This window comes from Hipposideros armiger, unplaced genomic scaffold, assembly GCF_001890085.2.
Source record: "Hipposideros armiger isolate ML-2016 unplaced genomic scaffold, ASM189008v1 scaffold_958, whole genome shotgun sequence".
Classification (NCBI taxonomy): Eukaryota; Metazoa; Chordata; class Mammalia; order Chiroptera; family Hipposideridae; genus Hipposideros; species Hipposideros armiger.
Genome location: NW_017732308.1, coordinates 276,953 through 291,252, shown reverse-complemented (window position 1 = coordinate 291,252; position 14,300 = coordinate 276,953). Strand labels below are relative to the sequence as shown.

The 14,300-nt window shown below is 33.7% G+C and overlaps 1 protein-coding gene across 11 annotated transcripts in view; it reads left to right on the top strand.

Moving 5' to 3' along the window:
* Positions 1-14,300, top strand: part of SLC4A7 (solute carrier family 4 member 7) — a 105,758-nt gene that overhangs the window by 79,933 nt on the left and 11,525 nt on the right. For all 11 annotated transcript variants that reach the window (XM_019630853.1, XM_019630854.1, XM_019630856.1 and 8 more), the window contains 7 exons: positions 1,273-1,378; positions 3,537-3,698; positions 4,069-4,182; positions 6,762-6,923; positions 7,135-7,386; positions 9,855-9,923; positions 11,516-11,689. In XM_019630853.1, coding sequence (XP_019486398.1) covers positions 1,273-1,378; positions 3,537-3,698; positions 4,069-4,182; positions 6,762-6,923; positions 7,135-7,386; positions 9,855-9,923; positions 11,516-11,689 — 1,039 coding nt within the window. The remainder of the gene's footprint in view (positions 1-1,272; positions 1,379-3,536; positions 3,699-4,068; positions 4,183-6,761; positions 6,924-7,134; positions 7,387-9,854; positions 9,924-11,515; positions 11,690-14,300) is intronic.

Below are 14,300 nucleotides of genomic sequence, written 5' to 3'. Positions count from 1 at the left end.
CTGCATTTGACCGACTTACATGGAGAAATGTGGTTAACAAAACACAACGACGGTACAGCTTCCTCCTCCTTCCCAGCTCAGGCCCAGATCCTGTGCTCTTCTCCCCTCCCCTCTAATCCCTCCCCTCCTTCCTCCTGTGCCTTCATTGCACACTCCCAACTTTGATGGACAGAGTAGGGAGGGTTTGAAAATTCCTTTAAGACATTGACCTATTAGAAAATAGTAGTGACACTTTGATGCCAAATCTTTTTGGTGCTGTCTTGTTTGCTGTTAAACTAGATAATTTTTTTAATGTTATTTTTTGTCTTATTTCTCTTGTTGCTCCTTTGACCTTTATATGAAGCATGGCTTTTATACTTGTGTGAGCGAGTTAGAGCAGTGTTTCCTTCTGGCTAACCAAGTAATTACCTGTGAACATCATTTGTTCAGTGAACGTTCTGTGAGCACTTGCAAGCACTGTGTTAGGAGTGTTGCATAATTCATATCACAGTGTTATTTAGTTATTCATATGTATGAAGAAACTGAGGCCCGTGGAGGTGTAAACTTGCCCTGGGTCAAACAGCTAGTAAATAATAGAGCCTGGATTGAATCCAAAGCCCAGCCTCCTGCCTCTTCTCAAACAGCTCATAATCTAATTGGGAATACTCGTGATGGTTTTCATTTTTACAATCTACATTTAGAGATGTCTTTGCTTATGTGTGTGTTTCTAGTGTTTTTAGGCAAGGGAGTGACTTCTGGATATGAACGAAACCCTCCCATCTCCTAATGACTTTCCTGATGAAAAACTGTATTGTTATTTATTGCTTTAAGAATGAATCTTAAGATCAATAAGGGATGAGTAGAGAGGGCTTGTAAGAGTAGAGAGAATTACTAGGAGTATAACTTTTGTTGGGAATCTGCATGGTGTATGTGGGTGGGGAGATGGCAGCAGCTCCTGTGGAGATAAAGCATACAAGATTCAGTGGAGAGTGACCTTGCTAAATATGGTGGTATCGTCTCAGATTTTAAAAGACATTAGTACCCCCCAGAGGGATATATCTAACCCGTTTTATTAAATAAATGTTTTATTGGCATTTGTATTAGTTATGTTTTATTTATAAGGCAAACCTTACTCCATTCCATTATTTGTGATGTGTTTTCACTTTCTTAGTCTCCATGCTTTGCAACATGAAAAAAAGTTAAAAGCTACCACATTGTGTGATCGATTTAATAAAATGTAAACATTAAATTCAGTATCCTTAAAATTTTGCCCTATTCTGACTACTTTCTCAGATGTGTATGCATTGAACCTCCTAACCCTAGCAATGAAACTCTGAACATGTGGAAGAAAAATAATATAACAGAACATGACATCACCTGGGGGAATCTCACTGTTTCTGTGAGTATATTATGAAATAAAAGGATTTTGCAAATATTAATCTAGTTCTTTAGCTTTTTAGGAGTATACTGACTTTTTTTTTTTTGATTGATGGTTGTAGTATGTTTTCAGAATATAGTGTTATGTTGATCAAGTAGAAGTTACCACATTTTTATGTATCATGCACTAAAATGTATAGCCTGAACAGAATGAAGCTGGTAAGGGAGAAAAAGATGGAATGTATTTGATTTCCAAGATGTAATAATTAAAAAAGATGTGAACATACTTCTTGTTTCTAATCCAACTTGGGTTGATAAATTCAAAGGAAGTGTTTGCTAGAGGAGTGTCGTTGAATGTATTAGACTTGATAGTTACAACAGCCTGTCTCCACTTGTCCTTCCTTCCATTTATTGGTTTATCTGCTTCACGAACAGTTTATTTAGAAGATTGTCAGTGTTCTGCTAATGTCCTGAATGTCAAACTGAACCTTGTTTAACTTGAAGAGACCAGTCTGACTTTAGCATTAAAGAAGATACAGAAAAAAGGACAAAAACATGGAATGAGTACCTACTGTGTCCTGAACATTATTACATATTCTTGTTTTCTCTTGGGAAATGTTGTCTTAGCGCTAGAATATCTGGTTGGGGTGCTTCCCAGGTTGAGATTTAGACGTAAAAGTGTAAAATGATACTAGCAGTATCAATTAAAACCAAGATCCCCTGAGCTTCCCTGGTGCTTTTTATATCACGTAAGCAGTTGTAGGTCATTTTTTTTTTTCTCACTAAAGGTGATAGTTAGCTCTTCACTATGTAATTGGAAGGATATCATCTGAAATTTTATCCCATTGATCATTTAAGTCTGTGCTGTGCAATACAGTACTCATTAGCCACGTGTGTCTATTTAAATTTAAATTAAATAAAATTAATTAAAAGTTCCGTTTCTCAGTTGTGCTAGCCACATATCAAGTTACTCAGTCACCTCATGTGACTGCTAAGGTTGCTGCATTGGAAAGTGCAGATACATAACATTTCCATTAGAGAAAATTCTGTCCAGCAGTGCTGATATAAAGCATCATACATATATCAGTAATCAACTTAGATTAATGCTTTGCTAGTTCATATTTAAAAAGTCACTTTTGTTATGAAAGAGGTTGAAATAATAGAGGTGCTCAAATGAAAGTGATTTGTTAAAAAAAACCTATTTCGTGCTGATTAGGATGTCTCAGTATTATAGCTATAGGTCTTTTTGTTGTGTTTTCTTGATATCCAAAAGGGCCATGTTAGTTTTTTGTTTTTCTGTTTGTTTGTTTGTTTGTTTTTTGGTAGTAGTAGCTTTTATTTTCAAGATCCATGTTGTAAATTTTAGGTTTAGTAATTTCAGCAAATACAAATTGAGAACAATGGAACCTTTGAGTAGTTTTGGTAAACCTGAGATGTAGTTGTATAAAATGAGTCTCGTCAGAATACAAATAAGGGAAAAAGGACTTCAGAAGCCTGTGCCATTGTTAATCTCTGGTTGCCTTTCAGTTTATTTTTCCCCTAAAAGAAAAATCAAGTTAATAAATTTCTTTAATTCTATTATATTATTGATTTTTATTAATGGAAATATTATTTTAATGGTTTTGTTACTGTTCGTAGTCCCAGGCTTTAATCTCGAAGTCTTGAGTCAAGTCAGAAAAGCCAATAACCGTTTTTATTACTGATTGGAACTTAGTGCTATAGCCATTTCTCATTTAGCATCATAAAAAGGGATAGTAGTAATTTTCTCTCTGTTGCTTTTGTTTTAAGCAACTTGTTCAGAAGTAAAGGAAATATAATCAAATTGTGGACCAATAAGAATGCAGGCAGCCTTTTGGGAATTCATACTCCCTATAAGCCTTTCACTAAAAGGAATATGGAGTTGAAAGAAAGGAGTATATAACTTGCAAAATAGCATATTTCAGTTCATTGATTTAAGATGCACGTATTTTTCAAACTATAGCATCTCTGAACTCAGGATGAGTCTTAACAATCGATGGTGTGTTAAAGTTGACTTGACAGTTTTTTTTTTCTTTCTAAATGAAACATTAAACAGTGGATATCTTACAATCAGTAGCATCTCAGAGTTAGTGAAGTTCATTGGTAATTTATTGAGTATTTGAGAATCCACTTCAGTTCCTCCTTTTTCTCTTTTTTTCCAGGAATGTAAAGCCTTTCATGGTGCATTTGTAGGATCAGCTTGTGGTCTTCATGGGCCTTATATTCCAGATGTGCTCTTTTGGTGTGTTATCTTATTTTTCACAACATTTTTTCTGTCTTCATTCCTCAAGCAATTTAAGACCAAGCGCTATTTTCCTACCAAGGTAATTGGGGTGTAATTTTAGAGTTTTGGTAATAAGTTGTATATTTAGTTTTCATTTATTTCCTCGGTTTATTTCAAAACAGTACTATATTGTTTGAGGTTAAATAGTTATAAATTATTTGTAGTGAAAAATGTATATTACATGTCTGAGCTAGCAGTAGGAAAATAATGGTACCATGAGAGATGGTGGGTTAGTTGTGAAATGTGTTTCTTATCCTCTGGAAAAGATATTAGATATAATGTATTTCACCGACATAAGTATTTAAAATCCTCATTCACTCTTTCTTGTGGCATATTTTAATCTGTGAAAGATTATGTAGAAGGACAAATAATATTTCTGTGTTTATATTAATGTAATCCCTTTGACATAGGTGCGATCGACAATCAGTGACTTTGCTATATTTCTCACAATACTAATAATGGTTGCAATTGACTACCTTGTAGGAGTTCCATCTCCTAAACTTCACGTTCCTGAAAAATTTGAGGTAAGGATTAAATCACTTGGCTATTTGTTACTTAAGCATTCCACACTACTTTAAAGCAATATTCTGCCCCCTCGGTAGTTATTAAAAATATACACGGTCTCTCTGAAGAGCTGATACTTTGAAAGGAAGAATTTTATACACACACACACACGCGTGCGCACACACACACACATTTTTCACACATATAAAAAAAATGACAAGATGCAAAGTGACACGTGAATCTATTAAGGAAATAAGCAAGAAGATATCAAAACTAGTCCATCAGGGAAAAGGAATGAAAACATCCAAGGTGAAGAATTAGGAAACATTTAAAAAACCTGACCCTGCTCTCATGCTGGAGTTCATGATGTACTTTCCAGGCAAAAGAAACATTCTTTATTCCTTTATAAAGAAGTAACTCAAACTTGAAATGTGTAAGAGTAGCAAGGACATCCTAGTTAAATCTCTAGAAGAGTAGTGTATCTGACAGTAATTGGAAAGCTCCATGTAACATTTTCCAGCAGAACCAGGAGAGAATCAAATGTTTTCGTCCACCAGAAAAAGGATACTTAATCTGATCATCCATGAACCCTTTGTTTTCATTAGCGAACTATTGTTCTTTTGTATACAGTATAACATATGTACCTAATAATTATTTCCCCTTCTGAATTGGAGGTAGTAGCTTTTGAATAGCTTCAGGAATTTTCTTACTGTTGTATTTGTGTCAATGCTTATATTTACATTTAGCAGATTAGATGACTTCTTTTAGAAGCAGAAGGTTTAAAGGGGATTAGAAATAAGGAATATAATGAAAATAATTTTAGTCTGTTTTATCTTTCACTGGGATAAAACAATAACATTATTTTTAAAACCAGTGGTCTCCAAAGTAGAGTGCATGGGTGGAAAATGATCCACCAAAATTATTTAAAAGATCTGTTTATATTTTTATCTAAAAATAAGAAAAATTAAGCTTTATAATATTTAATATATGAATTTTGCTATGTAGATAACCATTGGTAATATAACACATGAATAAGTATAGAGCCATTGGGTATTTGTACTCAATCTTACTTATAAAAAATTTAACATTTTTGCTGCTAAGAATATGTAGTAAAAAAGTTTGGGGAGACCTTTGTTTAAAAGCATAGATATTGAGCCACTAAAGATTTTAGGTCATTAAGAGATAACTATATGCAAGTCTATTTTTACCAAATCTTACAAATAAATGAAACTTTAAATTAATATTAGTTGAGAGTATTAATGTAATTTCTTATAGTCATGGCCCATTTTCTTCTTTCGGTTCCTCAATATATCCCTGTTACTCATTTATTGATCTAGTTTTCAGGTAGCAGACTGATTTCCAGGGGAATAAAGTACACTTGGGGAAACAAATTAAGGAGTACTTAAGAATGTATGAATTGTATAGATAAAGTATTATTCATGTGTCATATTGAATATGAATTACTTTAATATATATTGGTGTGGGAAAATTGGAATACTTGAATTAGAAAATACTAAATTTCCCTTTTGTATGGACACATGTTTTCATGAGTCAAAAAAGGCTTAATATGAAGTCTAGGTAATGAAAACACGTTTCAATTTCATTCTATCCGATATCCTCCAGGAATACTCAGCTCTCTTACAATCTTTTTAAAAGTTTTTGCTATAAAACAAATTTTGTATTACAGCATTGAAATGTATTAGCATCTGATAAAGTGTCAGGTTTTGTGTCATTAGATACTTTGGGAAAATGGTGTCCTGAGGTCTTATTCTTAGTACTGGTCCTGCCAAGATCACTAGCCTGAGGGATCTCTAAGGCAGAGTTCTGTTTAGGAGTTGACCTAGTAGGTAGATTGATTTTGAGTTATATGAAATAGCTAAGAGCATGTTGAGATGACACTCCGCTTCACTTATCTATTCCTGCATACTACCCACACCCCCCAACAACAACAAAAAAAACATACTGGCTTTAAGCATTAAGCAAAACCCTTTATTTTTTCATAAATCTGTGGCATTTCGGACTAGGTTTAGCTGGGTAGTGGTCTGGTCTTAAATTGTTTCGGAGCTTTCATGTGGCTGCAGTCATCTGTTGCCTTGATGGGGGTAGTGTGACCTCATTCACATGCCTGAGACTTCAGATGGCTGAAACAGCTGGGGTAGTTGCCTCCTGTCCCTCTCTCTCTGTCTCATCCTCAAGAAAGTTTATCCAGGTGCACTCAACAGCTTTATGTCAGGCTTCCAGGAGGATTAGAAAAGAAGTTGCAAAGGTTCCTTCAGATCAAGACTCAGAAATCACACGGTGTCACTTTGGCTTTATCCTGTTGGTTAAAGTAAACCAGAGATCATTTCAGATTCAGAAGGAAGAAACGGATTCCAGCTCTATAAAGAGTGGCTAAGTCACAAGGACCTTGGACCTGTGTCTAGAGACGGGAAGAATCCCTGTGGCTATCTTTTCAAATAATTTACTGTACATCCCAAGATGTAATCTGGTTCTTTCTGATCCCTTGGCATTTCTTGAAATAGATACAGTCTGTGCTGTGGGAATTTCGTGCAGTAGGAGAAGGAAACTTTCTTTTTTCTTTTTTAAATTTTCTTAACAGCCTACTGATCCAAATAGGGGCTGGATCATAAGCCCATTGGGAGAAAATCCTTGGTGGACTTTATTAATAGCTGCTATTCCGGCTCTGCTTTGTACCATCCTCATCTTTATGGATCAACAAATTACAGCTGTAATTATAAACAGAAAGGAGCACAAACTGAAGGTAACTTGAAAATTTTGTGTCAAGTGTTATAATTCCTTCAAGAGATTGAGGGGTTTTCATAATGATTTGAACATTAAAAGATGTAAGGTGAAAATTAATTTCATCTTAACATTAATTATACTACTTATAATATGTTTTATAAGCAGTACAGAATTTTAACTTAAAAGAACAAGCTAGACTTCTAAATATTCATGTTCATTTCCCTTTTCAGAAAGGCGCTGGCTATCACCTTGACTTGCTTGTGGTTGGTGTTATGTTGGGAGTTTGCTCTATCATGGGGCTCCCATGGTTTGTGGCGGCAACCGTGTTGTCCATAAGTCATGTCAACAGCTTAAAACTTGAATCTGAATGCTCTGCTCCAGGGGAACAGCCCAAGTTTTTGGGAATTCGTGAACAGCGGGTCACAGGGCTAATAATTTTTATTCTAATGGGCCTGTCTGTGTTCATGACTTCAGTACTAAAGGTAAAAATTTCTTCGTTGCAATGTTTTAAAATTTTCTTTATCATAAAATTTATACTTGATTGTGTGAAAATGAAACAATAAAATATCTAAAATTATTTCCATTTCCTAGACTTTACTTGGAAAATAGCTTTTTGGTATGGTGTTTAGTATAGTAGGCTTTTCAGTATTAGATGTATTCATTTGAAAAATAATTTTTAAAAGGGTAGTATGAAGAACAGTTTTGGAAGGAGTTAATCCATGACTTAGTTAATGATCTAAAAGAAGAATATATGCAAAGGATTTTATATTGAAGTAGTGAAAGATGGGTGAAACTTAGTTATTTGACCAAAATGTAAAAATAATATTGCTATTAATTAAATTAATGCATTCATTTTACCTGATAAAGTAAATGAAACAAAAGTAGTAGCACTCAGTAGAAAAACATAAACAGTTACTACTGTAAATGAGGCATCTAAGAAATTACATTTTATTTTAAACATCTTTTAGTCACATCTGATTTTTGCTCTACACATCCTACCAAATCTAGTAATTAAAAAAATATATATAACAACCATAGCAAATATAGCTAAGCATCTAATCTGAAATTTTCTATTTATCCTGGAAGAACTCAACTTCATTTTTTCCCTTGGTGTTTTAGTTATTTTTGTAGTAAAATTACTAAGTAAAGGTTTATATACCAGTTGTGAATTAGGGTACAAGTTTGGAGTATACCATGCATTTATTTACATGGTGGAAAGTTCGGAAATTGATTGTCCAACCTGTATACTATTTATGGGACATAGAAATATACCCCTTTTATTACTATTTTACTAAGCTCCTGCTGCTTGAAGAATAACAGCCCAAGCTTTAAGACCTAATAAGTTTTATTAATATCTGTTTACTTCCCTTACTTTAAAAAAAAAAATATATATATATATATATATATATATAAATATAAATACACACACACACATTCTCCTTTTTCTTATATTTCTTAAGTTTTGTATTGCTAAAGGAATTCCTTGACTAATTTTTTCACATGTTGTGCCATGGGTGGTCAACTTCCAATGTTCTTACGTGTTTCAAAATTATCCTCACATTTGATTGGTAGTTAGGTATACATTTAAACGTTAGAAATTATTTTTCTTTGAGTCTTAAAATCATTGTCTCCTAGAGATCAGTGGTCCTAATAAGAACTCTGGTATCTGTTTAGTTTTCATGACTTCAGAGACTTTTTCTTTTTCTTTCTAGAACTACCAAAATTTCCCTTTTATTCCTGGTGTTCTGAAATGTCACTGGGATATCTGGGGAGATAGGGACTTTTCATTTACCCTACTTGTCTCTCTGTGGCTCATTTTACTCTGGAAACTTGAGCCTCTTTAACTGTGGGAATTTTCTTCCATTGTTTATTTCCTGTTCTCTATTGCCTCTGTGAGATATTTCTTCAACTCCAGTTAGACAGATGTTAGACCTCCTGGGTGTGATTTCACATTTCTGTCTCCCAGTCTCTTTCACTATTAAAGAAAATTTCCTCCTTTCTCTATATCATTATATTGATTTCTTTAGTGTCATCAAAATCATGATTACAAAATTAAAAAAAATGATTTTGATAATTATATCTTTAATTTCCAGGAGGTTTTTTCATTCCGTTTATTTACTTTCCCTAGCATTCTGGAGTTGCTTTATGGATAAAATAGTTTCTTGAAAATCAGAGTATGTTATTAGATTTTTAACATATATGTTTTTCTCTTCTTGAGTTATTTTTTTTCTCCAGGGTCCTTAGGGAAGGACATGCTAGGTTGTTGAGTAGAGTTTTCTCTGTAGCTCTTAGGTCTTTTTTCCTCACTGCTCTCTTCCTTGGGTGAGAATGCTGATTGTGGTTTTTGAGTAAATCGATGGGGCCAGTTAATAGCTTTTCTGTAGGATTCCTGGGCATGGACTCGGTAGATGGTTTAGGATCTTCCCAACTGCCAAAGTAATAAGAACTTTTTTGGTGGGGGGTGGAGTTCAATTATTACAGTCAGTAAATGGTAGTGTGTAATAGTCACTATGGGGTAGTCATGGTAATAATAATGGCTAATGCTTTTTGAGTGAATGATATGTACCATGTGCTTTTTTTGAGCATTTTATTCATTTGAAATCCTTTCATCTTCATGGCAATCTGACATAGGAAACTGAAGGATAAAGAGATTAAGGGTCAATAAGAAGTTAACAGGGGTTTTAAACCAAGTAGCCTTATTATAGCGCTCATGCTCTTAACCATGGGACATACTCCCCTTTTAGGAAGGAACATATAGTAGATAAACATTTTTTATAGAGGTTCTTGTTTACTAGCATTTTTCTTACTTATGGAGAATAAGTTAAATCTCATCACTGAAAGATCTTTTCATTTTATCTCAATAAATACTCATTGACCATGTTTTTGTGTATTTATTACTGTGAAATTATTTTAGTAGCATGGATTCTAATTGTGGTCATTTTGCTTACAGTTTATTCCAATGCCTGTTCTATATGGTGTTTTCCTTTATATGGGAGTTTCCTCATTAAAAGGAATCCAGGTAAGCCTTAACTGTTTAATGATTTTGTAGAAAAACTTTAAAAAAAATTTAAATTTGTGAAGTTATTTTGATGATGGTAGTGATTTATTTTCAACTGTAATATTTTGAGGGCAGGTTAACATTTTTCTGAGTGATTATTAGCTTATTCCACATTTTTTCCCCTGAGAATGAGATCATGGACTGATATGGTCCTACCTGATTTTCATTGAAGCCATTGAAGGGCCCTCTATCATTAAAGACTAGTACAGTATAAGGGAAATCAAAAGAATGGGAATGGGAAAAAAGTGCTGTTTCTGACATGTAGAACAACGATTTCAGTGCTTAAAAGACAAGGCAGATGGATATTAGTGTTCTATAAAGATGGTACTACCTGCCATTTGTATAGGGCCATACAGTTTATAAAGCTAGTATTTAAATTATTTTCTGTTGTTTTGAAAGCAACGTAAGGGAAGCAGGAAAGGAAGAGATAGGAGTACTAAGTTTATAAATCAAGAAACAGAAATAGAGGGGTCTACTGAAGGTTCTCAGCTAAAGAAGCAATGGAGCCAAGGTCAGAATCCAGTGATTTCACTGCCCTGTTTTGTCTTATTTATAACACTTCCTGGAAAACACCCTGATAAAATTCATTAAGATTTGTATCAGTCCAATCTTAGTGTAAAATATTATGCTCATAAAGAATAGTTAGCACTGCATGACTGCCTCCTATCATGGAAAGCATGTTGTCTAAAGGTGCCAGCTAGTGGCTGGCACGACTTCTCCGAGGCGGCCTTTTGATGTTTTCAACATAGGCTAGGGTCTGCGTCCCCACTGGTCCGGAAATGATCTCATTAAGTCACTTTTTTTTTACCTTTCGGATTTTTATTAGTAGTTGTCTCTGAAGAATCAAAATAGTTAGCAAATTTCTTAAAATTCATCAAGACTGTATATCCTTTGTATTTAGAGCTTTAATGATGTACAACATAATACAAAACAAACCCAAGAGACTGGCTTCTGTGACTAGGTGCTATTCATTGTGTCATCCTAGAGCAGGGGCAGCAGGGAGAGGCTGTTACTTTTTTTTTAACAACAGTTTCATGAGGTAGGTAGGGCTGATCTTACTCCCAATTCATAAATGAGGAAACTAAAGCTCAAAAAGGCCAAGGAGTTTGCTCATAGTATCCTTCTCATTGGGTGAAAAATTGGTAATTGTTACCTGAGGTTATTTTCATAGAACTGAAAATTAGATGTGGAAAGAACCTTATAAGATTGTTACTTTTTTATTATACAATACATATTAGAAACAAGTTGAAAGAGAGTAAATGATTTGTGTATTTGATTATAGCAGATTATTTTAATCCCCCAAATCAAATCATTTTGGCTTGAGGTTTTTGATTAAATTCATTACATTTGTTCAAATGATTGCCTCGATTTTTTTTTCATCCTTGAATCTAGATGTTCTATACGAAACAATCCCTTGTGCTGTCAGAACATATCAAGAAAGTTATAGTTTCAATCCCAAAACCCTAAAGTTAATAGAATTTCTTGCCCTAAGCAGCAGAGATGATATTCTTATTGAAAACTTTTTCTTGTTTTGTTTTTCATTCCATACATAGTTTTTTGACCGTATAAAATTATTTGGAATGCCTGCTAAGCATCAGCCTGATCTGATATACCTCCGATATGTGCCACTCTGGAAGGTCCATATTTTCACAGTCATTCAGCTCACTTGTCTGGTTCTTCTGTGGGTGATAAAAGCTTCAGCTGCTGCAGTAGTTTTTCCCATGATGGTAAGTATTTTTTCAGACTTTGTCATTAATTAATAACATTTTTGTGTGTATTGATAGTAATTATTAGTATTTATAATTGACTTGAGAAGAGTAACTCATGTTAAGCATCTTAGGTGTTTTGAAATGTGAATTAGCCCTTTCTAACTATTAAAACAATCATTTTTGAAACTTACTTTGTCATTTTCTAAATTTTTGTTTGTGTTGTTTTTTAGTTTTTTGGCTATAGAATACTGTTTTGTATTTTTGAACAGCTTCAGAGTGTAGCACATATGTGGAACATGTATGATAAACAAATGTAAAAAGCAAAGCAGCCAGAACATCATGGTTCTTTAGTAGAATATTTAAAAACATCTTTTTTCAGAAATTAACAGATCTAGAAGTTACAAAGTAATAAAGATTATAGATGACATTAATAAGGCAACCGATATAATTAAATAAATTATCACAGAATATTATATTTTGCAAATAGAGATTATTCATTCTTTTGTAAATATGTAAAAATTGGTGATATACATGGCTAGAAAGGAAATCTATAAAAAATGAAACAGCTGTACAAATTTCATGTTATATTCCTTCATTACAAATAAATTACAAATGAATGATGAAAAGTCACTAAAATAATTTTAAGAGTTTAGAAAATTAAACGCTGACATAATCTCTGGGTAAAAACTGAGTTATAAAACCATTGTGGAGGTACTGAAATGGAGAACTTTTAACAAAGTGTGGAATACAGCTAAAGTTATACTTGTAGGAAAACATATTCCCTTCTTGCCTTTATTTTTCAAGAAGAGTTAAAAAAAGAAACAGTTTTTTGTTTGTAATGGATAAATTCCTCTCAAGCCTGAGTAAAGAAGAAAATGAGAGAGGAAAATACACAAGATTAAGATGGAGGAAAGATATACGCATATAACTACAGCTATGGTAGAGATTCAAAGGGTTTTAAGAAAATATCACATAAACCTATAACAATAAATTTGAGCATCTAAAGCAGAGTTTGACAAGGTTTTCTGTAAAGGGTCAGATAGTAAATATTTTAGTCTTTGTAGGCCACAAGAATATTATGGAGGCACTTATGTAATGAGAGAAATTTCCACAGTTTCTCATTGATGAAATTCAGAAAGTATCATACAGTTTTTTGAAAATGAAAGACTAATAATGAGAAGAATGGAATTCTTTTTCATTTGGGATATTTCACTTAATTGGGGCTCAAAGTTAGTGTTCTCAATCATTAAATAAATTCCAAGTGTTTATCTATAAAAGCTATTCTTGGGCCGGCCGAGTGGCTCAGTTGGTTAAGAGCTCGCTGAAGAGTGTGAGCTCTGAGCAACAGGGTTGCTGGTTCAATTCCCGGCCAGAGCTGAGCTGCCAACAGGTGGCAGAATGGCTCAGCTAAAAAAAAAAAAAAAGAAGAAGCTATTCTTAGCTTACAGGTGGTTCAAAACAGGTGGTGGATCAAATTTAACCGATGGGCTGTAGTTTGTTTACCCCCTATCTAGAGGAAATAGATGGTTTCCATACTATATCTACATTTCCAGAATTGACCCGAAGGGAAGTATAAAACCTACATACATTTATAACTCAGTTGCGTAGAAGAGACTGGAAAAATGGTTAAAGATCTCAGCTTAGATGATTATGCCCAGATGGATTAACAGCTGCATTTAAAATACAAAAACCGAAAACCAGTTATTCTTGACGAAAGGAAAAGGTGGAAACTTCTGCACTTTCCTTATGAAACACTAGCAAGATCTTAATACCAAAGCTTAATAATGGTGTACAGAAGAACTATGATGCCTTCTCACTGGCTAATACAAATGCAAACATCTTAAAGTAAGATATTAACAAATAAATGTAGTGTTTCTATACGTAATGTATCATGATTAAATAGATAAACATCGATAATCAGTATCAAGAATTAATATAATTAAAGTTAAAAAAACTTTCTATAAAATTCAGTCATTGGGAACAAAAATTTGTAAGTGAGTTTTAATATAGGAAAGCCCAGAATATTAACTCTTGTTATTTGATAATGAATTGGAGATACAACTGTGATATAAGATAATTGGTATAAAAAGCCTAATATCTGTCTGTAATGTGATTGCATACCTATTAACCCAAATGATTCAAGCAAAAATTAATAAGAATTAATAAGAATTTTGTTGGGGGGCTAGATGTAAAACATGAGAATTAATATATAGGCTCTTCGTAACAATGCTAAAAACGGAAATGGAAAAAGTCATATTAACAATAGTGACCCAAAACTATAAAATACTTATGACCAAATTTAAAAGGAAAGCCCTATTTAAAGAAAAAACAAAAACCTTGCAATAATATTTGTATTAGTGTCTCAGGGATACTGTAACAAAGTGCCACAAACTCATTGACTTAAAGCAACAGAAATTTATTGTCTCACAGTTCTGGAGGCGAGAAGTCAGAAACCATGGTGTGGACAGGGCCGTGCTCCCTCTGAAACTTGTGGGCGAATCCTCCTTTGCCTTGTGCTCGCTTCTAGTGGTTTGCTGACAGTCTTTGGCATTCCTTAGCTAGCAATGCATCACTCCCATCTGCGTTCATCATTACATGGTGTACTCCCTGTGTGTCACTGTGCTTTATG